This window comes from Plectropomus leopardus, chromosome 9 (genome assembly GCF_008729295.1).
Source record: "Plectropomus leopardus isolate mb chromosome 9, YSFRI_Pleo_2.0, whole genome shotgun sequence".
Lineage (NCBI taxonomy): Eukaryota > Metazoa > Chordata > Actinopteri > Perciformes > Serranidae > Plectropomus > Plectropomus leopardus.
Genome location: NC_056471.1, coordinates 25,751,947 through 25,778,015, shown reverse-complemented (window position 1 = coordinate 25,778,015; position 26,069 = coordinate 25,751,947). Strand labels below are relative to the sequence as shown.

At 39.8% G+C, this 26,069-nt stretch overlaps 2 protein-coding genes across 2 annotated transcripts in view; both read left to right on the top strand.

The window, feature by feature from the left end:
- Positions 1–425: 425 nt before the first annotated feature.
- nkx3-2 (NK3 homeobox 2) lies at positions 426–2,876 on the top strand. Its single transcript, XM_042493770.1, has 2 exons — positions 426–974; positions 1,694–2,876. Exons 1-2 carry the CDS (start codon positions 602–604, stop codon positions 2,116–2,118), a joined length of 798 nt encoding a protein of 265 aa, XP_042349704.1. The 5' UTR covers positions 426–601; the 3' UTR covers positions 2,119–2,876.
- Positions 2,877–9,449: 6,573 nt separating this feature from the next.
- The window catches only part of rab28 (RAB28, member RAS oncogene family), a 37,074-nt gene continuing 20,454 nt past the window's right edge, over positions 9,450–26,069 (top strand). Inside the window, exons 1-4 of the mRNA XM_042493243.1 lie at positions 9,450–9,879; positions 16,046–16,142; positions 20,639–20,727; positions 23,282–23,411. Coding sequence (XP_042349177.1) covers positions 9,805–9,879; positions 16,046–16,142; positions 20,639–20,727; positions 23,282–23,411 — 391 coding nt within the window. The 5' untranslated portion in view covers positions 9,450–9,804. The remainder of the gene's footprint in view (positions 9,880–16,045; positions 16,143–20,638; positions 20,728–23,281; positions 23,412–26,069) is intronic.

Here is a 26,069-nt window from a genome sequence, read left to right as displayed (position 1 = left end):
CACATATCAGTCTGCATTCCAGGCAAATTAAACCTTAATCATTAATCATAATCAAAAAGCTATGTTCTTATCAGAGAATGCACAGATACCGACTCCCGTTTTTTGAGGAACTTCCAGTTGAATTATTGTGTGTGGTTGCAGCCTGCATGTCAGTTCAGCCTCCAGTGAAAAACTTCAACCAAACATTTCTTAAACTTTTTCCCACTCGGTTGAAAGCAGCATGACGTAGTTTACAGTGGCCAATCGCGCAACGGCATCCCTCCTCTCCGGGCCAATAGGAGGCGACGAGGAGTGCCTGTCAGTCACAGGTGAGGGTGGATGGTAAAAAAAATTGGGTGAAAAGGGCCGGAGAGCGGAGCGAGCCCGGGCTGATGGCAGAGCTATGCGGAGGAGCAGCATCGTGCCTGTGGATGTAGCAGAAACTTTCCACGGCTTCTCCCGCGGGGATGCGACCAGGAACCAACACTGGAGGGAAACATTAAGCGCCAGCAAAGCTCCACGGAGGGAGTAGCCTAAAATGTGGATGAACTGACATTTACTCCTCTTTCCGGGGCCGGTTAAAGTACTCAATTTGAAGAAACCGAGCAAACTTTGTTTGAAAATGGCCGTTCGTGGCAACTCGCTGATGCCTTTCTCGATCCAAGCCATCCTGAACAAAAAGGACGACAGCAGACACTTGCCAGATTTGGACATGTGCTTCTCCAAGACGGCGTGCTGGAAAATATTTGGGGAGATGAACGGCGGGTCTCGGAGAGATGATGGGGAGGCTTGCGAGCCGACGACGGACCAGAAAAGCTACGACTCAGACTCGGGACTCAGCGACGACAACGACAGCAAGACTGCGGCCGCGTGCAAGTCGGAGAAAGACGGAGACCCCGCGTCGGATGTGCCGGAGGAGAGTTTGCAGGAGGAGACGGACCACGAGTCTGGAGCTGCGGAAAACGCAAAGAGTGACAGTGAGCCCAATAACGCGGGTGAGTAGTACAGAGAAAATGCAACTGTAAACAAAGTGTGGATCTCTGATTCTCAATGAAACATCTGGCTTTAAAACAAACAAGTCTGACTAAAAGAGTCCACTGCCCTCTTTGTACTGCAGTTTAATACTATTAGTGAAGTTTTTCAAAATCATAAGTAGTGCTCTGACTGGGTTATTGTAGGATATCAGGCCTGTTGACAAAATCTCAACGTGCTGCAACTTTTACGCACGAGTTTAGTTTTACGCATGATTATTGCTGGATTTTTCGGTATAGCACCATTTGTTATGGCTTTATTAGAGTCATTGGGGCTTTACGTTAATTTGTTTCGCATTGGCACAATTTAAATATGGACAAAAGTTATAAACTACCAGAAGCACTCGATTAATTAAAGCCCATTTTAAGGAAATAGACTAAATAGCACGTTTTGGTCTCAATGAAAACATTTTCTACTTGGATATGAAACCACAGCATCCAGTGATTTTTGGTTAATCAATGACGGTCCATATCAACATGATAAAACAGGAAATTAAAACAAACTTCAGTATAAATGTGTTCAATTTGGATTTTCCTTGTTTATGGTATCATAAACGTCCGAAAACACGCTCGAATTTCACTTGAAATGTGCACATGAACCTCCACCTGCATTAAAAAAAATAAACACAAGAATTCACGTGCATGTTGCATCCGCGTGTCCCCTCTCTCTCTCTCTCTCTCAGACTCCAGCACCCTGGACGAGAAGAGCCTGGACCAGCCCAAACAGCGGAAGAAGCGCTCCAGGGCCGCTTTCTCTCATGCGCAGGTCTTCGAGCTGGAGCGCCGCTTCAACCACCAGCGGTACCTGTCCGGGCCGGAGCGCGCGGACCTGGCGGCCTCCCTGAAGCTCACAGAGACTCAGGTGAAGATCTGGTTTCAGAACCGCCGGTACAAGACGAAACGCCGCCAGATGGCCGCCGATCTCATGGCGTCGACCCCAGCGGCCAAGAAGGTGGCGGTGAAAGTTCTGGTGCGGGACGACCAGAGACAGTACAGCCCGGGAGAGATCCTACGGCCCCCGCTGCTCTCCCTGCAGCCGTCCTACTATTACCCGTACGCCTACTGCCTCCCTGCATGGACACTGTCTGCGTGTGCGGGGAACCAGTGAGAACTCGGTGACTGTATTTATTCTTCTTTTGTTTGGTTATTTTTGCTCCAAGGACATCAAACTATATATATTTTTTGACAAGAGGATGAGACCCGAGGGGACTTTTAATCCGCCTGAAATGTTTTTCACATCCTCAAACATTTTAAAACCAACTAATTCTTTCATTTAGTAAGAGTCTGTCTCAAAGGAAGAAGACATTTCTCGTGCTTAATGCTACAAAATCAAAGCTGTAGTTGAGCGGGGAGACTGGACCTCCTTAATAAATGTCAGTAACCTCTGAAGAGTGACATAACATTTAAGTATTCCTCTCTTTGCTCGGGAGCCCCTCAAGGACCTCTGAAGCCCCCCGGACCCCGCTTTGGGAACCGGGAGGCCTAAACAGACTGAAAATGTCACCTTATGTTGGTTTCTATTTTACATGCGCCTTCCTACCTCTGCAGTGATTGGAAAATAGGCATATTCCATTGACTTTTTACATATTAACTGTCTCTGTTACAGGTTGTGTTTGTTTTTTTTCTTGCTGTGTTTGTAAAGGTAAGATATTTCAGCACTTTTTTGAGCTATATACATTACATTACTTCAATGTAAAAATGCATTATAGTGTGTACAGTGTCAGACTGAGAGGAGGCGGTTTCTTGTGTTACTGGCCTGAAAGTGATCTCGTGGCAGGAAGCAAAACAGACCCAACTTCTAATTGAAATGTACATGTGTTATTTGTGTTAAAGATGTTTAGATCGAAAAAACCCCATTAAAACATATCAGGCATTACTGTCATTTGGATGGAACTTTATTTTAAGGTTTTATTATCTAGTTTTTATAGCGGGACAGAGACATTTTTCTGTCAGATTTTTACCATTAGTTTCAAGAATTAACAACAAATTTACTATTCAAGAATACACTTGTTAAAATTAACTTTAATCTGAAAACGTAGTAAAAAAAAACAAAATTACATATTTACTATTACTAAGCCTCGATTTCTTGTGCGAACGGATTAACCACGATGTTTGCGCACTTTTATTCTGACCAAATGGCATCTTAACGTTTGATTAAATTTAATTGGGCTGACATTTAAGGCTGAAAGGCATCTCAGCGTTTAAGTACATCGAATTTGGCCTACATTTAAGCCTGAAATTGTTAATGAACTCGTCTTTTGTTATCATTTTTCTCATTAGCAGGCTGGGTTAGGACAGCGTTTTGTTTTGGCATCACCATAGCCAAATACGCAATAAATAAAAAGCGTTCATCCATCCATTTTTTTTCTTTTCTTGCGCATTTTGCGTGTAAAACTGGTTTATTAATATCGAAATATTTTCTCCAAAGACTTTAACTTCCCCATGATGTTTGCGCTAAACCTTGAGACCCTGCAGATGTCATCTGGGCCACTATGGCTTCCTTCCCAAACACACCTGTCAAACAATGATGAATAGCTCTGTGATTCCCGGACAGGGCAAACTGACAGCTACCTTTAGGGCTACATGTCAACACAAGGAGAGGAGTATTTCGGGGTTAAGGAGGCCCATGTCACTGCGCCTAAATTTAAGTCAAAGAGGGAAGAGTTGGCAGATCGCAATTAGCTTCTTTTTTATCGTACCTTAAGGCTTGTCTTTGTAATTTTAGGCCTAATACTGGAATTGAAGTATTAGGGGAGTAGCTGTTAGTCTGTCTCCACTAACAGCCTGGATGTTAAGTCGGGGTCAGTAGGGAGCTGCCGTGCTGCAGCCATATGTCTTTGGCCTTGTAGAATTACACCCCCTGCAGAAACTTACTGTAAGTAAAAGTACTAAAATATAAACGGTGGGCTATGTGCGAGGTGAGAGATAATTAAGATGACAGATATCCAAGAAATCACGATTTTGGGAGCAAAAGTGTCACTTTTATGAGCTGAAACCAAGAAAGTACCAAATATCCAAACGAACAGAGGTGTCTTTATGAGGACACAGCAGGGAACATCTGTATTTCAGCCCTGACTGCACTGCGCAATGACTGCGCTTTTACGCACCAACACCCGGGTATATGTAGGGTTTCTATTTGGTTGATCAGCATCTTCTTTACACTATATACGGTCCTCATGAACGGCGCCTATATGTCCTAAAATCTGATCTCCTCGATGCAGGTACATAAGGCACCCGAGGCCATTTCCAGCGGTAGTGATGCTCCTCATTGGCTGCTCGGAGTCTTGAAGGACAGAGAAGGATACTGAGGAGTGGACCGTCCCACATAACTTCCTCTCATACCTGCATGTGCAGATATCTGATATAGAGAGGGCTGTTGTTCCTTTCAACCCACGATCGTTGAAATGCAAACACCCCCATCGGTTTGCATTTAGCCCATCGCAGCGTCTCCCCGTTGTTTCCTTTTTTTTCATAATTCACTTGTAGTGCGTGGGAAATATTGTACGTATTAAATAGGCTGTGACTGTAAACCAGATGCTGACTTAGTTTTTTTTCTAATGGAAAAAAAAAATCTAATTTAAAGGTAGACCAGAACAGAATATGTATTTTATTTGCACCTTATACTCACATATACTAAATCAAGTTCACACAAGTTAACTAGTTTTGTTCATATTTTTCAACAAAAATAAGCAATTTCTAGATTTTTTAAATGATTTATTATTTTCTTGTACTTGGAGAACGTGGTTTGGGAATTTCAATTTTGGGATAAAAGTAAATGCAGTTGCAGGAATTTTAATTTCCCTAACAGAAATGTAGTTCTCGCCCCAACTCCCTAGGATTTCTTAATTAATTTGATCTCTGTTGAAATGACACGCCACGAGCTCTTCGTTTCTGGCCTAAACTGAGTTGAGAATAATTCAGCCTTTTGCTCTCCACTTTCACTAATTAATAATTACGCTCATACGCAAAGAGTCTCCACAGGCACTAAAAATGAGAGAAAATTGACATTTTGACACGTTACGAGTTTCGCTCTGTACAGCCGCGGCTCACTGACGGGGTCCTCCTCGTTATATAGTGGGTTGTATTTGAGTCTTTTTGTGGCGAAGCGACCGCAGAATGGTGCAACCTCAGAGGTTAATGGTTGATTGGTAATGGACATGTAAAATAACCGGATGTCTCCTGTAAATGCCCCTGTGAGTTAACGGTTTACCATCACATTACACTGCCAAAAATGTACATTTAACAAACTGTTTGAATGTGTTTCCTCAAATATTTTGTCAAAGACAGTCGGGTTTGCTAAAAATTCTTTTTGTATTTTCATTTATAAGGTAATCCGCCATATTTAAAGATTCACACTAACAAAAACACAGTGGGCTGAAAATTCAACAAATGACTAAAAACAAGTGATTTAGTTAAGACAAGCGACTGAATCACACTATGAGGTCTTAAAAATAAAATATTAGCTATTAATTAATGCAATATTTTAAGAACCAATAATAGATTCATTTACTTAAAGATACTATTTATTTATTTTAGTAGCCTATATTAATAACAGATTATATATTTCTTCGCAACTTTTTACCAACATGATCGTAATAACAAACCATCAAATCCAAACAAAACATTTGAAGTTATAAAATAGACAAATGTGTTTATATTCGAGCCCACTGATTTTCATGTGTTTGAATATGTTTATTTCGCACTAAAATATACTAACATCTTTATACACACACAGGCATACTAAGCCTATATGATATGGTCTTTATTTGCATAGACGTTCCTCATAATTATTTCAACTGGAGAACCAGTGTAGACCAATTAAATAAACTCTGTTCGAGTCATGCTTTTCAATATCATTGTCTCAAATATCGATAATTTTACAATAAAAAATAATCCGAAAATATTATTTTCGTATTTTCTTAATATCGACGCGTTTTCGGGGATCAATACAGTTAATTATGTTAAGGTAAACGGTCCGACAGTTCCTAGTGAATTCATTAATTTGTGTTTAATCACTCTATAGCTTTCTAATTAAGTGTAAAGGGATCAAGTGCTTTCTCTATTTGGGTGATGAGGTTTACGGTTACACTGAAGCAGTGAAATGAAAAGAAGTCATTGACTCTCTCTTTGCCTTGATCGTCTCTGCCTGAAACCTCTTTTAACAACAATTAGTTTTAATTTTCCCCCAAAGCTTTCTGTCCGGTTTGGAGCTGCTGTCAATCACACCCTCATGAGCATGTTTGAGTCCACTGACCTGACAGTGACTGCCACCTGCTTCAAAGTGGCCCAGGTGCAAATTCCTCTCCATCCCTCATGTTGCAGCGACATCCGTCCTCCTGCTCTGAAAAGCAAAGTGTGAAAGACGAGGACCAAGATTCAACCTTTGGCTTGTAAAACACCTCAGCTCACATTTTACAGAAAAAACTTCAAAACACACAACATAAAGACGAATTAGAGACAAAGTGCCAAACACTATCACTACACACATGGATGAGTGGACTTTGGGGCATTTAGTGGAATGAGTTAAAACAGAAGAAAACTCTAATTTTTGCGGGTGTGCATACAGTAAACAGCTCTTGATGGACATCACACCTCAGCTGCAGCTGAGGAAAAAAAAGTACACAGTGAAATATTTCTCTTCAAATACCTTTGTGTCCATTTCAGGTCATAGATAACAACTTTTAATGGTAAAATTATTGAAAAAAAATCATGTTTAATTGGATTGTATAGTCAAGGTCATTGACACAAAGGTTTATCTTTGTAATTAATAATGAATTTCTTACAGTTGCTCCACTGAACAATTTTGGTGTCAATGGTACAAAGTATATTAACCCTTTGAAACCTGGAGCGACATTACTTTTCTTGTGCTGCTTTCAGATGCCTTCAACAAGTATTTTAAGCAAACTGGTGTGATTTCTTTCAAAAACACGAAAAAAAGCCAACGAGCAATGCTCCATAATTTGCAAGAAATAAGATTTACAAAATTATATTTAAAAAAGCTATGGAAAAATGTATATGTAATTATCACAATCACATATTTGAAATATGTTAGAGAATTGTTTGCCTTGTTTGTTTTTGTACCTTCTTTGTCTTTTTTATTTTTGAATTTCTTTTTTTCAACACACAATTTTGGGTAATTTTCTTGTACTTTGTACTAATTTCTTGCTAATTATGGGCCATTTTTTATTTCAGTGCTCATTGCATTCTTCTTTTTTTTTTAAGAAATCAGTTCATTTTGCTTGAGTTTCAAACTGTTAAATCTTTGAGATTCAAAGCTGAAAAATACAGAAAAACATGCACCATGATTAAAAATAAAAAATAATAAGAATTAAGTTTCTGTTTGGCAACAGTTCATTCAGATATTAATTCAACGAATCAAGACTCTTCAATTGCATTTTGTTTAAGTTTATATTCACCCCTGAGTCTTGAACTAATTAGGAAAAATAATTGTAGATAATTTATGAATACACTAGAGAGAAATGTGATAAAATAATTGTATTAAAATGTTCTGTTTTTGGCATTTCGTCTAAGACTGGAGTTAACGTTGCCAATAATAGTCATACTTCATTTGGTAAATACATCAGTGTGTCATTTAGAGCAATCACATTACACAGCTGGTAAGATATTCTTCTACACTGTGGTGAACTGGGAGACTGTTCAGCTGTGAATTTAGCAGTGGAAAAATGAAATATGTCTGTCTATCCATGATTAGGATGCCTCAGGAAGAACATTAACCTTTGAATGGTTGACTAACACTCAGAGTCTGTAATGATTTAAGAGCAAAAAAATCCTTAAAGGTGGCTCTAAGTGTTTGTTGGCCCTCGTCAGACATTTTCATTCAGGTGAACCGAAATCGTTCAGTCATAATCAGAAGAATTTTGACTCAGTATGACATGACCCACTACAGTGCACCTGTGTGTGTGTGTGTGTGTGTGTGTGTGTGTGTGTGAGTGTGTGTGTGTGTGTGTGTGTGAGTGTGTGTGAGGGGGAGATGAAAGACAGCCCATAGGATAACTTCAACCGTCTTGCATTTTACTGTTGGGAGTTCACTATAAATCTTTTATATTACAGATATCTAAAACAGCCAAAATGAATCTCCAGACAGCCAAAAATGGATTCTTAATAACAAGGTTTTATAGTGTTAATATATCATTGGAATCATAGCTTTATAAAATAGTTTAAAACAGATTTATGTTTTCAAGACTATTTGTGGAGGAACTGTATTAATTCTCAAACATGATTATTCCAGATAATGGACTAAACATTTTCTATACATTTGTTTGCATACAGGGGCACCCTTGTAAGTATGTGTGTGTGTGTGTGTGTGTGTGTGTATGAGAGAGAGAGAGCGAGAGAAGCAGAGAGAGAGAGATTATTTACGCTAACCTCCGCAACAATGTAACAAACATTCATGCCAATACATCTAATTTGAATTTGATTATTTAACAATTATCTAAAATTATATTTTAATTTTTGAACAAGAGACATGTAGTGGAGGTATTTCGATCCCCTACTCAAGTAAAAGTGGCAATCCTACAATAGACTTTAAAAATACATTATATTGATACTTACATGTTGATACATATATTTTTATTTTATTATAATCATATTTTATTAAATATATTCAAGTCTGCAAGTCTGTATGCGAAAACGATCTGTACAACTACTAATATGGACTTAATATTTAATACACATATGTTTGAGTATAGGGACACCCTGTGTGTGTGTGTGTGTGTGTGCGCATGTGTGTGTGTGTGTGTGCGTGTGAGAGAGAGAGAGAGAGAGAGAGAGAGAGAGAGAGAGAGAGAGAGAAAGGAAGAGAAGTGTGTTTGTGTGTGTGTGTGAGTGTGTTGTGTGTGTGTGTGTGTGTGTGTGTGTGTGTGTGTGTGTGTGTGTGTGTGAAAGAGGTGTGTATGTGTGTGAGAGATTAATTAACAGTTATCTTTAAAAAAAAATGTTATTTAGAATCTTAAATAAGACACATAAAGTATTTGGATCCAATACTCAAGTAAGTAAGTAGGCTCAGTAAGTAGTGATGCCACACTAGTCTATAAAAATAAACTACATTACATTCTGATATATTGCTACATATATATTATGGATTATTATTTCTAACATTTTGATGCTGTGTGGGTTAAGGTGGGGCTTTTAATGGCTTGATATACTGTTTGGTAGTTTATTGTATGGCAGTGCATCATATTTCATAGGCTGATCATATGTTTTGTGTGTAACTCTGATAATGCAAAATAGCTACAAAAACGCATAAAGTAGCAGAAATTCTTAACTAATACACAGACTTTAGTATTTCAGTACACAGTTACTTTAAATCAACATTTAAAGCATAATATTTGAGTTGCGCTGCTCATGTTTTAATGCTCACACTTTGACCTTTGTTACCACGGCAACGAGAACGCGTCACACACAGGACGCGACCACAGCGCCGGTGACCGGGTTTCCGGTTCTGATCGTGAAGACAAAAGGCTTTATAGCGATACTAAAGACATTTACATACTGAAACGACAAATCGTGGCGTCCTGTTTGCTTCTCCGGTGGCTGTTTGTGTCTGTTTTAACCTAAAATCAGAGCACGCGGAGGCAGCAGTGAGAGTGGATCACGCCGAGCAGCGCAGCACTGTTGTGTTAGCTGAGTCAAAATGGCGTCTGCGTGCCCACTCAACACTCGTTTAATCCATCTGTGATTAGCTCGATAACTGCATTTAGCCAGCCCGTGACTGTTTTCTGGTGGTTTCGGTCCGGTTTCCCACGCTGACACAGCCGGAGCTGATTTCAGCGTCATGTCGGACTCGGAGGAGGACAGCCAGGACAGGCAGCTCAAAATTGTAGTGATCGGAGACGGTGCGTGTGGGAAGGTGAGACCATCACGGACACACACACACAACTTAAACACGCGAAACGTTACTGGAGATATGCATTTAAGTCTGAATTCAACACAGACAGGGGGCTATAGTCTGTTGCACGACGGGTTGGTCGGTTTCTGTTTACGTTGCACATCCTGACGTTGCTCAGGCTTCACAATCACCATGGCGACAGACGCGGATGTAGCTAAGATAGCTAACAGCTAATAACATCCAAGCTTACAGACAGCACAATGCGGTATAAATAACGTAACTGTTACAAGGTGTGGTTTGGCATTATAGCGTAGACACTGTCTTTCTCTAACAAGTTTGCTTTAGCTTTTATTATAGACGTTTAAAGCAAAAATCTATATTAAAACAACTGGCGGTAAACTATACAACAAAATCTGCAATATCTCAACTTAAATGCTGTGTAACTCGATGAGTCTGTCACTAATTTGAGCAAAACAATATCTAAGTCTAAAGCATGCCCACACTGTTAAATCTGACAAATTCTTAAATTACTCTTGGTAACTGATTGCATTGAAAAAGAATATATATATATGACTACAATTTTAGTTTGTGTTTACTTTATGTATTTGTGTTATGTTTACTTGCAATTTAACTGTATTTACCTAATTTTGTGAAGATGCTGCAACTTAAAAGTGACAAGTGAAATGACCTTTTTCTTTCGAAGTGTTAGCAACTTCAGTTATCCATGTTAGTCTGACTTAACTTGATCGTGACAAGGAGGATTTTACCAATGAAGTTAGGAGATCTGCAAGTTCTGTTTTCTCAATATGTTTAAGAAAATACAAATATGATTGACTGGTTTGCAACCAGCAGAATACAGATATATAGCAGTGTACTTGGTTTACTGAAGTTGCTAAAACTCAGAAAGGTTAATTTAGTGAAGCTTGTCATTTTCAAGTTGCAACAACTCCACAATATAAACATAAATTAAGATCTATAGTTATATTTACTTACGTTTTTCAAGGCAATTTGTCTACATATAAAAAAAAGTGAAATCAGCTTGTCACATTTTCAGCGCAGATGTCCAGTTTTGGGAGACAATTGTCCATGCTTTTTGTGATGACTGAATTATTAGAGGAGAGTATTGTATGAAAAGAATTGAAAAAATCTGAATACTATTTAATGGACGTGATGGAAATGTGTTTCTAAATTTATTTTTTATTTTTTTAATTTCGGTTGTTATCAAAATAGGAGGAGACATGACAAAAGTCCATATGGTGGAGGGAGATTCATGAAATTTCAGATGGGACTTGTCTGTCTGAGCACAAGCATGAGCAGCTAATAAGTATCCCAAAACTGATAAGATGTACAATTATACATAATACAATGAGTGTTTCTGACGTTGCTTATCCCCGCTGATGTCAGGTTGAGGACGAAGGTGTCAGTCATGGCTTGTGATGACTGAATTATTAGAGGAGAGTATTGTATGAAAAGAATTGAAAAAATCTGAATACTATTTAATGGACGTGATGGAAATGTGTTTCTAAAATGGCCTGTGGACTAAAAACGGCAGCTTCAGAAACTCAGAATTAGTCATTGTGATGACTGCGTGGTAAAGTAAACATAAATGTTAGGATGAGTAGAAAAACAAATCACACAGAGCAGGAACTGCTCCCGATGAAAATGTACACACTTTTTTTTCTAAAGTACTTCTGTGGGGAAAAAAAGTCATCACCTTAAAAGCAGTTTGTCATTCTTAAGTCTATCTTGAAAATCCTGTTTTACAAAGTGGACAGACGTGTTGCTTTTAATTCGGTCTCAAAGATAGCATTATGGATTAAAACCTGGCACAAATCCGTCGTTCTAAACCTGTTATGGCTGCCCAGCCCTTAATCCACGCTGCATGTGGTATTGAATGTAGTTGTAGGCTACGTGCCGGTAGTGCTGTGTTTATAGAAACTGAGGCCATTAGCTTACACTGTGCAGAAATTGGTAACATAATAAAATAACCCCATATAAATGAGCCTAACCATATTCATCACTGATGTGTTGCCTGCTTTTAGGATTTATGAGACTTAAAATGAAACAGACAAGCACATAACAACAACTTCATTTTTCCATTTTAAGACATTTTGCCAAAATAAAATTAGAATTTTAATGGTGCTGAATAGGAAGTGTAGCAAGATGATGAATTTTCACAGTCTCTACATTTGTCGCACACTTTGGAGCTGCAGCTCCCGCACAGTGTGTAAAACACTGCACTGTGCAGTATTACACAGAGTATGACAGTTTCTCAGCCTGGCTCTTGCAGCTGGTGGTTGTTTTCCATCAGTGTACCTCTCTTCTCCTGGCCAAGGACCCCTGTATGCATTTGGCTCCAGAGCGAGGCCCCATTTAAGAAAATTATGTCTGGACAGCCCATATGAGAAATGTTTCTGTTTTCTCATTTAATAGAATAAAATAACAAAGAGTCATGTGTGACAACTTAGTTTTATGAACGTCTAAAATGTGAACAAATATACAGGGCTCCCATGGGCATGGAAAACCTGGAAAAGTTATGGCGTTCCACATTTTATCTTCCAGGCCTGGAAACGTCGTGGAATTAGAAAAATCAATTTTAGCTATGGAAAAATCATAACATTTTTATTGTATATTATTAAATCTTTATAGTATACCAATCTGCGGATAAGCTTCCACATAATGTAACATAACAGCGGATTAGGTTTTTGTAGCTGTTGACTTAACGTAGCTCTAATATGCATGGATGCATGAAGCTTTGTTTAAAATCACGTACTTTATATTCTCCCTGCGTTCAGTCTGTCACTCCACCTATGCCAGTTAGCTGGAATTATGTTTGAATCTGATGAAAATAATGCGACCGTGTGATTTAACATGCAGGTTATTGAATCCTGAAGTTTCCATGCCTATGCCCTTCTACTAATAAAGTGTACTGCATTTTTGAGATGGAGCAGTTGACATGGGCAGCGCAGGGAGTTCAACTGTCACTTGGACCACCAATGCACACTTTTGTTTCATTTTTAACTGCTCTGAAAGTAGATTGTGGTAGTTTACAGGTATGGAGCTTTGTTTGTCTGTTTCTTTTTTTGTTAAATAAATGAACCAATGGGCAAACTGAACAGTCGGCTGTTTCTCCAACACTCTGGGAGCTCTACCTCTTTGTGTCCACGGACCGCCTATAATAATATCACTAAAATTTTGGGGAAAGTATATTCAGTTGTAGTTGTGTTACACATGAAATTTTCATTTTGGGTCCTTGAGAAGTCAATGGAAAGTTTTGAAATTTTGCCTATGAACCCTGAATACTGTACTTTTTGTTGGTGCATTGTGTCTTTGTTAAATCTACGCACGCTGTAGGACGGCTGTAAGTCGCTTTCAAAACTACTGAACTGAGTCATTCAGTATGTTGATATAGTATGAAGAAGTAGATTAAAAAGGCCCAACTTACATCCACACCAGTGGAATATTTTCCCTGTCACACCAAACAATCATTTGCAGCAAAGCAAGGAGGTTGTCATGACAATTCAGCTACGGTTCTTCTTCACTGCAACTCGAGTCCTCGAATGAATGAGTGTGAATGTGCGGCAGCGACGTCAAGTGCTTTTCAGCTACACATCCCCTCTCCTAACTAATCTCTCCTTCCTCTGGGAGAAAGAAAATGAATGTAGCAGTAATGTTGAGACGCGATGAGAAAAATGAATGTTCTCATTCTGGAGAGTCGACATTTTCTTTTGGGGGAGGGGGTGCGGAGAACACACACAACTCAGTTCCCAGTAGATACGCTACATTAATAACCCTGCTCACACTGCTGCCAGGTGTCAGCTCGTCACTGTCTGAATGACTTACCTGCTTGTCTGTTTTGGGCAGAAAACAGGAGCCCTGCCCCCCATTTTGAGTAGGCACCACTGACTGACATCTTGAATGCCGTTTCCCCCCTTATTAATGTCAATTTGCTGAGCAAATTGCAATCGGATCAGTTTTTCTTGGACAGCAGTTTCGGTGGTATTTTTGCTTGTGGTTGGTTGTCCATTCAGAAATACAGGGAGATGTGGGACGGCTTGTCCACCTGAGCAAGATGTTTTTAAAATACGGAGTCTCACATTTAGCCAGGCTCGTAAGGTGCCGAGCCTAACGTACACACAGGTCTATTTTTCAACCTGAGTTAGAAGCCTCTCAGTTTTTTTTCTGAGTATTTGCTCTCTAAGAAGCAGCTTTAGGTTCAGATCCTGCACATTAATGATGCTGCTTCCCAGAAATGTTATTTACAGTCAAACATTTATATCTGTCTTAACTGTTTAAGCAGAAAAAAGAGCCGGTTTTTGATGCGATGCTGCAAAAATGCGCTGCATCTCTCATCTGAGTTGCATCACATGGACACAGTCAGCGTGCCATATTTTTTTCCCTCTCTCTCAGTTTCTTGTTTCAGTAGAACTTCCCCCATTTCCCGGCATCGGTATCACTGGTGACCCTGTGCTGTTCTCTGTTGGAGTGTCAGGATTACGCCAGCTTTTACATTCGCTGGTTAGTTCCAATTGTACGTTGGAAAAAAAGGACTACGTCGAGGGAGGAGAGCCAAGCTACTGGAATGCCAAGACAAATGGCCGACTAGGCCAACGCGAGCATGTGGAATAAATTTTTGCTGTCCGAGCTTGTTATTCCTGTGTTGTCAGTGATTGTTTGGGCTACTTAAATGGCCGATTTTCTCCTTGTTGCGTCAGTCACCTCCAGTAATTTTTCAGTCACTCTCGAGCCTGTGACATGCTCCACAGGCTGAGATTAAAAAAGTCTGTAGGTGAGTGAACTTTTAAAAGAATTAGGTGGATCAAACTTTATTCTGCACCTTGAAGGAAATGTTAATAAAAAAAAGCCACTAGGAAAATCCAGAGTTACACATTAATCAAAAGATTATATTTAAATATCCAAGCAAAAAAACAAACATAGAAATTTGAAATTAAAGGTAGCACCCATTATGACAAATCAATACCTCAAAAGCCAAATAGACTCTTGTTTACTTGAAGATTTTGTGGGTTTTTCTTCTGTTATTAGATTGTGTCTTCCCTGGGGTAATTTGAAAGAAACACAGTCTTATTCAAAACATTATTGAGCTAAACTTTCTGAGCCTGAATGGAGGTAGATAAGGACATCAGCTCAAGTGAAAGCTTAGTGGATTGAAAGAAAGAATCTAGTTTTAAATCCTCTAACCCTCAGTGAGTGGCAAGCACCATGTTAAAATGCATTTGCTGCCACATGAACACTCAGGGAATCCCATTGCTTCACTTTGCTGTTGTGTTTATGTAAGCACACTGCTCTAAAGATAGCTAATAGACATTCAGCACTTCATTTTTTTCCCCATCCTCATCCATCAAAATGAATTAAACTTGGCATGTCAAGCCCGCGCTATGAATTCCCATGGATTTCAGGAGAGCCCCTAACATGCTATTTTTTTCCCTCCTCAAACACAACAGTGACAGTTGATGGAGGCTTTATAATTTGTGGCAATTATTAGGTCTGCAGTCTGTAGACATGACATACTCCCGACACCTGTTTTTGTAATTCACGCTGATTTTCACTGTCACAGCCGCGGCTGAGTGGTGAGACGGCAGGGAGAAGGCAGACAATTACATCAGCGCACCTTTCAGTCAATCGCAGAGTTTTTGAAGGTGCTTAAAATGGATTTGTAATAATAAAATTAATGTCCCGCAGCTCATACGTCAAGACTGCATCGCTTAAGAGTTATGGCTGTTGTGGAAAAGAATTGCCTGGAACTGTTGAATTATACGCTTGTATTTTTAGAAATATTAAATGAAATATTGTAAAAAGCTTACTCTGGCGTTTGGTCAGCGTTAATGAAATCAGTTTTTCTACTTCTGCTCACCACCAAAATATCACTTTTTCAGGAAGTTCTTTAATATGCTGTGTATTTTCTCTGGATGAAGTTTTGCTGCATCTTGCATTTTGCCCCGCGTCAAGCTGTGATTTTAACTAATTTTTTTGTGTTATGCACATATGTGTGAATACTGTTTACAATGCAAATACTACGCACTGAATCAATGTTTCTGCTTTATCCTGACAGCATTTTCTTTTTAAAACACTTAGCTGCTTTAAATGACATATTTTTAGCCATGTTGATTGCCGCAGAGGGGCTCTGGCACTCGCTCACCGTGTCTCTCGCCTTGTCTCTCTGTTTCAGACATCACTCGCCACCAGGTTTGCGCAGGAGGCCTTTGGGAAGCAGTACAAACAAACCATCGGCCTGGATTTCTTTCTAAAGAGAATAAGCCTTCCAGGTGAGACACCGTCATAATCTTTTGGAGTGCTCGCTTGTTCTGAAAGTCAGCACGGATGCACATGTTGCACAAGACTTATTAATTCAGTGAAATACAGATGATATGTATTTGGCTAGACTAACTTTTCATGGTTGTTTGTACTACTTTGATATCGACTTTCAGGTTTTGGATGTACTTTACATGATCGGTGTTAAAAAGATCCAGAATATTAATTGAAAGTCAAACAAAGAGGCCTGTTGTTCCGTCTTCCTGTCATATTTTTATTTCTCATATTTTCTGGCGCTGTTCATATTTTCTCGTCCCACCATTTCCAGGCAGAGTTTGTTCTTCAGGTTAACTCAGGAGCTGAATGTGTCTTTTCTGGTAGCTCCTCATTGTAGAGTGTCTGCCACTTCTCAGGCTTATTCACTCTGAAAGCTCTTCTCTCCAGAGCAAACAGCACACTTTTTTTTTCTTCTGACTCCACAAGGCCAATGGACAGCTTATGTCCAAACGGGCGAGCCTTGCTCATAATTCTGCAGGCACCGTACAGAGTAAATACATTAACATTTTATATCCATATCGTTGAAGCCCAAGTTCAACTGATCTTTGTCCTGCACCACATAAAGCATCCATGTTCTTATTTGTTTGTGTTGAACCCGCAGAAATAAAGCCACACTCTGTATCCCCCTTAGATCTGTAAAATAAATGTTTATTGACTAATGCTATATTTAGACGAAAGCACTCCATTTTTACTTCCTACCATGTGAAATAGGGATTTTCAGCATTTTAAAAGGCATTTCTATAAAGTCTGCCAAGGCCTGAGCTCCAGAAATCTGCAAAGTGCCTCCATTCTTTCATTACTAATAAAACAACATTAAGCGAGGGCAAATTAAGTGCTAAAAGTAAAAGTTATGCTGATTTGTGAGTTGGCTGAAGGATCCTATTTTGATTTTGTGTCAGTTTCAGCTTATGAGACTTAGGCGAACTAAACCCCCAAAAATGTTGTGGTGGAGTCAGGATGAAAAGAGCCAACCATAAGCACAGGCTGGGCTCGAAACGTCTCAATGCGAACTCGAACAAACGCTGTTAATCGTCTGACTTCTCTTTCCAGTAAGTTTCCTGAAATAATCACTGATCTCTCCGGCGTTAAACTGGAACCTTTGTTGAAATACATGTCTGTATCGCCGGGGCAGCAACAACACCGCGTCCAACACCGGAGTTGTTAAATGGCCCATTTTCTGGGGAATTGGGTGTTGATGAGCTGATGAAGAGGAGGGTGGCTCTGCGAGCTGGGTGGTCCCAAACTTCGTTAGGACCCCCACCCTGCCTTGTATTGGAGAGGTTGTGTGGCTCTCCGGGTCTCTGTGGGGCTGTAAGGGTCTTTTGCAGCAGGGGGGAGAGTAGCCTATAGCCAGCGTTGGCCCCTCTCACCATGAAGGCCCAGCTTGTCAAACTTAATGTACATTTTCCAACGCAGGGAGAGGTGAGGCGAGGCCGACTGGCACACAACAGCCTCCTCTGTGTGTGCTTTTTATAACAATACCTCTTCCAGATGTCTCTGCCAAACCAGTGAGGTGCAGGCGGTGAAAGGGATTGACTCAAGGTGAGGTTCACTTGATAAATTCTCTGAGTTTCAGATGCTTCTTTGCAGAGGTAGGATCAAGTCATTGTTTTGCAAGTTACAAGTATGTCTCATGTCTTTGCACGAGTCAAGTGCCAAGTCCTAAACCAGGGTTTCCACAGCATAAGGCAAGATAGATTTCAGACTTTTAAACACCTTTTAATGTCAATCACAATCAAATTTAACACCAATATTAACATAACCAGAATTAAAGGAAAAAACAAAACTAAACAATTACTTGCCCGGATGTTTATTGTAACATAAAATATGACTTCTTTGTTCAAGTTAAAAAGTTAGATGATCAACTCTATTTTTTAAAAAAAAAATTTGAGTTGAAAATGTGGAAAACAATTAACAATTAACTCGCAGGAACCTTAAAAGCTTTGAGTTTCAGGTACTAAACAAGTCAAAATGTGCTTTCCGCCAAATTTAATGCCATGTTAACAACAGAGTAACAATGTATTAAATGTACTATTATCATGACTGCTTTTTAAAATGTGTACTTATTTGTTAAAAAAAGTTTGACTCAAGTCATGAAATTTGTGACTTGAGTCTATGTCATGTGACGAGTCCACTCCTCTGCTGCTTTGTCTGTGTCCACTTTACATCACACAAATTTGACAATTACATGATCAAAGCGTCTTTTGCTGACCCTTTTAAGGTTCATCTTTCGGGCTCAAGCGTTGAACTTCTTGGAAAGCAGAAGCAGAAAAATTCTGAGCTCTGTTGATTCAGCGTGAATCTTTGAGACATAAATAATGTGCAGCCATGGTGGATGGGTGGGGATGGCTCTTTATAACACCAAGGAGCCGTTATTCATTGCACTCCTCAATGTAGCTTTACATTGACACTGTATAGTCTAGATGTAGTGACTGTGAACCTCAGCGTTTCCTTCCCTTGCTTTAAAAAGGGGACTTATGAAGGGGTTGAGTCGTCCAGCCGTGTCCACAGTGTACGCTCTGCTCCCCATCGCCGCTGCAGCCCAGTGCCGGGCCCTCATCACACTAACATAAACTCCTCGCTGTCTGGTCCTCCCTCCTCCTTTTTTTTTTTTTTTTTTTAACTTTTTTTTTCAACCACCCCTTTCATTTTCCAGAGGAAGAAAATATTTATTTGGATTTGGTTTTTGTGCCCGTCTTTCTCTCTCTCTCTCTCTCTCATTCACTCCTTCTTTCTCTTTCCACAGGCAGAAGGACAAGAGTCTTCTTTTCCTCTCATTTTGTGTTTAATTATTGCTATTTTCCTTAACAGCACATAATTCTCCTCACTTTCCTAACTTGGCAGGATACGGCACAATGCAAACAGCTCTTCCCAGGCTAATAAGAAGTCACTTTTTTTCTGCCAGGGTATTGAGAATGTTTAAATTAGAGGGTAAGCGTACCTATTCATCCCCCTCAATCTCTGGGCTGGATATTCTTGGATGTGAGGTGTGGGTGACCTGCCAGGGGAGAGCGCTTAGCATGAAAGATTAATCGCTGATTTATTGTTTCCATTATGTATATCAACAATGTGGACTTTTATTATAGAAATCGCTCACCCAAAATACAGGCTCCAGTTACAGCTGACTCGTTATTTCCTCAAGATTATGAGCTTTGTCAAAACAAACAATTTAACGATTAAAAAGGACAAAAACATCCTGAATGGAAAACCACAAAGTTAGCATTATCACTTTTTGGCTCTTTTTGAAATTTAATTGTGTAACTGGTGAAAACACTTTAAGAAAAGAAAGTGGGAAACATCTATCAGGGATCTCAGTCATGAAATTCTTGGCAAAGTTATGAATCAGAGAAAAAGGCCTGGAAATGGTTTGGAATAAACTGTTTTGGAAAAGTTTGTATTATATATTGTTTTGCCTATTGTTTAAAATATGTTCATAAAAACCCTAAGTCATGTTAAAGTGAAATTCATTCTTTGTATTACTAATTTAAGATAGAGTGCTGAACTGCATGAATGTTGAAATGTCACAAGTATCACATGATACAGACAGACCAGACCGCCATTATGTCATTGCCCAGGCCGTGTCCCCTTTTCGGGGGGAAAGAAACGTGCTGTCAAATCAGGAGAGAAACAGGAAAATGTCAGATGGCTGTGTATCGGGTTAACTGAGGCTTTGTGAGGGCCCCGTATGTACCAGCGTGGTCATTGGTAGCTAGTTGGTGGCGGAAATCTCTAATGAGCGAGTAAATTTAGAAAGCGCCAGCAATCTGCTTATCAGCAAATGTCTTAGAAGTGTGTGTTTAATAATATATAGCTGTAAAAAAAAAGACATATTATTGTTATTTTATTCCTTTACTGGAATTTGACCTTTTTATAGGTGTCTTTTTTGTATGTATTGGAGATTATTTCTGTTCTCCCTATACCTTAATTCATACAATTTTAAACGCAGATGATGTAGACTGATGATAAATTTTAACATAAAGTAATCTGGTATAAAGAATCTCGATACAATGTTTTTATCAGTTGAGATATGTTCGATATTTTGTAATATGACCTATGTATGTACATCTTCTATGTAATTTAATGAATTATTGATTGTCAGTTGTGTTACCACTCTGAGTGGTTCAGGTGGTTAACCACACCTGCCACTGAACTGTTGTCTTCATTAAACTTGTTAGTTTTTTTCTGTGTTTTTTGACAGCCTTGCACCTATGTGATCAGCGTATAACTACCCTCTCTCAACTTGTATCTCTATATTCGCCCACCTGTTTAAACTACTTCAATAAAGTCGTGGAAATGGGGTAAAATACTATGGAAAAGTTATAAAATTATTGGTAGAAATGTGTGGGAACCCTGGTCTATGTCCTCCTTGTAGAGCTGATTTATGCATTTTTTTGTAATTTTTATGTCCCTTCTGTTTTATATTGGAGGTGCGTCTGTCTCTTCTCCTCTGCAGGTAACATGAACGTGACGCTGCAGGTGTGGGACATTGGAGGCCAAACGTTAGGAGGGAAAATGCTGGATAAATATGTATATGGAGCTCATGTAAGGTCACACGCGCATCACACTAAATGCATCTTATCTGACATCTGTTTTTTGCGGCAGCTTCATTTCCTGTTTCTGAACTTTAGTCTTTATTCTTCTAACATGAAGCAAAAAGTCATACTGTCTTTGACTCCAGTAACCTCAGGAAGGATAAGAAATGTACGCATAAAGCTACAAACCAACCGCTTTAGAGGCTAATGACAAAGTATTAAGAAGGAAAGGAAGAATTAGTTTCCTATTCTTTAATAGTCCTGTAGTAGCGACTGTGCCTCGGCAGTTTCATTCAGAGCCTGCTGCCCACTCCCTGCAGCCAAATCATGATAAACTGTCATTTCAGTTCACAGTGAACAGAGCAGGTCAATTGAGCTTTAAAACTCAGTGTATCTCTACATTTTACAGAGTTGTTTTGTGTCAGACTGAACAAATGTGACAACACTGCACGCTGGGGATAAATACTTAAATTACTCAAAAATTACATTCTTCAACATGTAAACTAGTATTGTCAAAAATATCAGTTTGTCAATACCAATTGAATCTATCGCAATGTCGATACTATTAATACTACTTTCACATGCTCTCCTGTCTCCGATGGCGAGTTAACACACACACACCGACACACACACACAGACACACACACTGTTGCAGTGCCCCGTAGCCCCGCCTCCTCTCACTCAGTCACAGTGCTGTCGTCTCCTCACTTGCTCATTCACTGCGATTGCATTTAGAATTTTGCAGCATGGTTTTTGTCTTTTTTTTCCCTTGCACGTTATTGCATTTTGAATGTGTAACAATCTCAGAGGTCTTGAAAATGTGCAACACCCCCAATAATATAATTTTCATTGATGTCATTGAGTTTAAATCATTGTTATTGTTTACTACAGTCATTCTGCTGTACTCTGTCGTCATGCTATAGCTGTGTTATATTTATCTCTTAAGAAAAATTCGCTTGATGTCAATTTTTTTTAGTGAAAACACTATTGCAGACTGCAGGTTAATACTAAATATATCAAAAAACAAATCCCTAAACATGTATGCTTTTAATGCTCTCAAGTTGTAGATTTATCCTAGTTTAATTGAGCTTTAGTTTAAATAGAAATTATTTAAAAAAGTAAGTGCTGGGGGGGAAAAAGGCAAAAATTGACCCATTTACTGTCATTTCATGCTTGTGCTTTGGAAAACTTAACAATGTGTTAATTAAAACGACAGCCAAGCACACTGCAAACACTAATTTGTGTCAGTGTGCGCAAGTTTGTACATGTGTCAGCAACATCAACGTCCTCAGGGAGCCGCGTTGCTACAGACGAGTACTATCTGTCACCTCCAGGATGTCTCTCGTTTGAAGAGGCCTACTTAATGACTACGGTTTGTCTAAAAGGAGACCAGTACTGCAGCGTGAGATGTAACATTTGAGCACAGACAGGAAACTTGTCACCATAAACCATCTATATGCACGCACTCTTCGTTCATGTTTGTCTATAGGAGCTAGACAAACATTAGTAGGAGGTTCTTTTTCCACTCCATGAATCTACTTGGCTTTATAATAGTGAAAGTGACATGTTTTTTTTCATATTCTGTGCTCTGCTTTCAATTGGGCCCTGACAGTGTGTGCTGTATATTATCCATGTCTGCAGTGCTTCCTTCACAAGCAAAATGTCGTACATCACTGCCACATTACCACACTCTGCTTAGGGAGTTTCTCGTCTGCGCTGTGTGGGACTTTCACACCTATTGTTCAGCACTGTGCGTCCTGTAATCAATCATGGCTTTTCGGAGAGACTCTCAGTAATTGTCAGAAGGCCTTAGCTGTCGTCAGCGAGCTTGCGTGTTGTGACAGTACATGTCTGCATGAACAAAAAGCAACAGACACCCGTTCAGTCATGTTGCATCATGCAGTTGAAGTAAAGACATTTGCCTTGGCTCATGTTTAATTTCCAGCCCTTTCAGAAATAGCTTAAGTTGAAGCAGCGATAGCAGATGGTTAAACTGTGTGATTATTTGTCTTGATTTATGCCAACAGTTTGTATCTGTGTTTACTCTCTGATTAATTTATGAGTCCATGTAAACAGCTCCTCCTGGCCTCAGTGTTTGCTCAAACATGGCACTGGTGTTGTTGCGTGTTTCTGCAGTGCGTACAGTGTTGAGGATTACACAGGGAGGAGGAGAATGTCTTCAGGCAGACAGTCTTCATTCATTAGCTCATATAGCAGATAACCAAACCTCAGCTCCAGTCTGCACCAAATTCTGGCCTGCGCTTACAAAACTGGAGACTTCTGTACAAACCACAATTTTGATTTTAAACCAGATCCAAGTGAATTCACACACATAGATCATAATAATACTGACCCGACCCCTGATTACGTGTGAGTGAGTGTGTCCCCTTCTGTGTGAGTCTGTCCCCTACTCTAAGAAGAGGAGCAGTGCCACCTACTGTCAATATTACTCATGAATGAATATGTGAAATTAAGCCGTGTACTCACATTCAGGGAGTGTAGAGGTGAGTTGCTCAAATCAGAGTCTGGGGATCATGCTGTTCCTTTATGTTTTTCCAACACAGGGGGTTCTCCTGGTTTACGACATCACCAACTACCAGAGCTTTGAGAATCTGGAAGATTGGTTCAGCATGGTGAAGAAGGCCAACGAGGAGTCTGACATCCAGCCTGTCATCTCCCTGATTGGGAACAAAAGTGAGAATTACACAAACATTAACACACAGTTACATACAGGTCACTTGTTTTTCAGCAGGGAGTAAGTACTACTGTACTAAAACTGAAGTTGGGCGCATACTATTGGAGTTATGAGCTAAATTATCCTCAATTCATCTCTCCTGACAATCGGAGAAACCCAGTCTGGGACCTTTATCAGTACCGATGTTTTACCCAGATTGTGGTGATGTACTCAGCTTTAAACCTCCCGAAATTCTCACAGACTCATCAGGGCTGCCCTGATGATCAAGGACCAATAATAACAGTATTCTTTTCTTGTCCCACTTGCCCCTCGATTTTTGGATTTATCAAACTATATTCAAACATAATTTCAGTTTACTGGCATACATAAAGCGAGAGACATAACGTGGAGAAAATGAAGAAACGTACAAGATGGTGAACAAATTGTCAAAGACCCTTATTAGTACTACATTACCTCGACAGCTATAGAAAATTTTACTACTTTACTGTTATGTTATATTCTATGACTTTTTCAAAACTTTCAGTGATTTTTCCCAATTCCATGACTTTTCTAGCCCTGGAAAATGAGATAGTGTTATTTCAGGACTTTTGCAGGTTTTTTATGATAGTGAGAACCCTGGATAATTGAAACATGTTTGATATTTTGGATTTATAGTTTGGATGATTATGGTATTTATCACGTCAGTACGAAGCAGCTGACTGTGTTTCTAAGCAACGGTAAACATTCTGACCCTTGTAGCTAATAATTGCTAGCATACTGCTGTTGTCACAAAATTAAACTGACAGTTTAACTCTCACTTCCAGTTATTGTTAAAGAACAGACAACCATTTTTTCATCCAGACTCGTTTAGCATTCTGCATTTGTTTTTGTAATTGAAAGCATTGATAACATGACAGAAAGCACCATGTCAGCCTGTGTTTTGTTTACATCTGCTTCCCCATGAGATCATGCAAGGTGATGCATTCATGCTCTGTAGACACGATTATCTTAATAACATCCTGTAGTGTGATGCGCCATTATTTTCGTATCCTGTAGTGTGTGCATGATTACAGAGATAACATTATGTGAAGTGTCTCCTTTTAAAACTCCTGTAGTCTGAGCCCGGCTTAAGTATCCGCAAATTAAATTAGGTTATCTTTAATTCACTGGACTGAGTTTTTCTCTATTCATTTCACCCTGAAGCATTTTTCATTTTGCGTGTCTGTGTTTGTGTGTGGAGGAGTGAGTGTTTGATGGTAGCAGACGTGTTTGTTAGAGCACCAGATAACTGATCGGTGTGATAAGCACAGTGATAAGAGAGCGATGGGAATGCTGATGTTTGTGAACTCTGGGGAGTGACTGACGATGATTTAAGATCCGCGGGCCAGCGGACCTGGGGCACCGCTTATCTGTGCCCCCCTCCCTCCCAGTCAGTGCCCGTCTGCCCCCCCTCCACCCTGAGCCTGCGCTCCTGTCCCGAGTCGTGGGTTAAGGAGAGGAACTCGATGTTAACCAGACGGCTCTCTTCCTATCAGCCTGCGCCCATCCACCCACCTCCAAAATAAAGAGTAATAATGATGACTCTTTTTAAACATCCCTTTGACAGATGTGGAGTCATGGCTGCCGCCGTGTTATTGTAAAGTGAGGCGTCAGCGTGTGTGTGTGTATTGGTGACTGTCCACCTTCCCGGGCGATGATGAACGGTCAACAGAGTGGTGCCTGCACACAGGAAGCTCTCGCTAATGTTACTCAACGGGGACCATAGGTCACGGTTTAATTCGCCTGTCTAGAGCAGATTCTCTTGTCTTCGCATCCGTTGCATCTCCTAATGCCCCGGCTTTAACGGTGGGCGCCTCTGTATTTAGGCTAGGTTTTGGGTGTATGGATGAGTGTGTGTACTGTAATATTTAAGTAGTGTTCATCCCGCTGTCAAGCTGCTCACCCCCACACTCACACAGTCATTCTCCCCCTAATGGCTCTATCGCTGAGAATGGCTCATGTGTGTTTTTTCTGTTCCTACAGGCTGAAAAAAAGAAAAACAAAATCCCACACAGATTGCCCCGCTAGGAGCAATCAATTACCTACAAGACTAAGAATCCCTGAACCCTCCCATGGACTCCCATTTTTTCAGGGAGCTTTAAGAGTTAGTCTAGCTATCTAGCTGAAAATGTCCTCACCTAAATTTTTTGCTTTTTGGTTTCTCCACTCTTTCTGAGATTCTAACCTTTTTAAGTATTGTGGTATTTTTGTTTTTTCTCCAACTGGAGTACTTGGCACACAGTAACAATAATCTGAAGATATGAATACGCAGCATTCTTTTGGGAGCAGATTTTCTTTTAAATGGTTCCCATGATGTTGGACTGAGTGAGGCAACGTGTTTGTGACAACCGAAATAGAAGTACAGACATAACAAGGAGCTTATAAAAACACGACAGATTTATGTCTCTGTGAGGGCTCGTCTCAGGGGAGCTTTTTAGTGTTTCCACTTAGATAAAATGAAGGTGAATGCTGGCTATAGATGTCATGTGCGTAGTTGTACTTACTTTAGTTGCTGGTTAGGGCAGTAAAAGGTATACTTAAGCAGTTTTTTTCCATGTACCAAAAAAACTGTAACTGTATTATACAATTTTAAGGAATACTTTGACAATTTCTAACCAGCCCTGTCTCATAACAGTGTG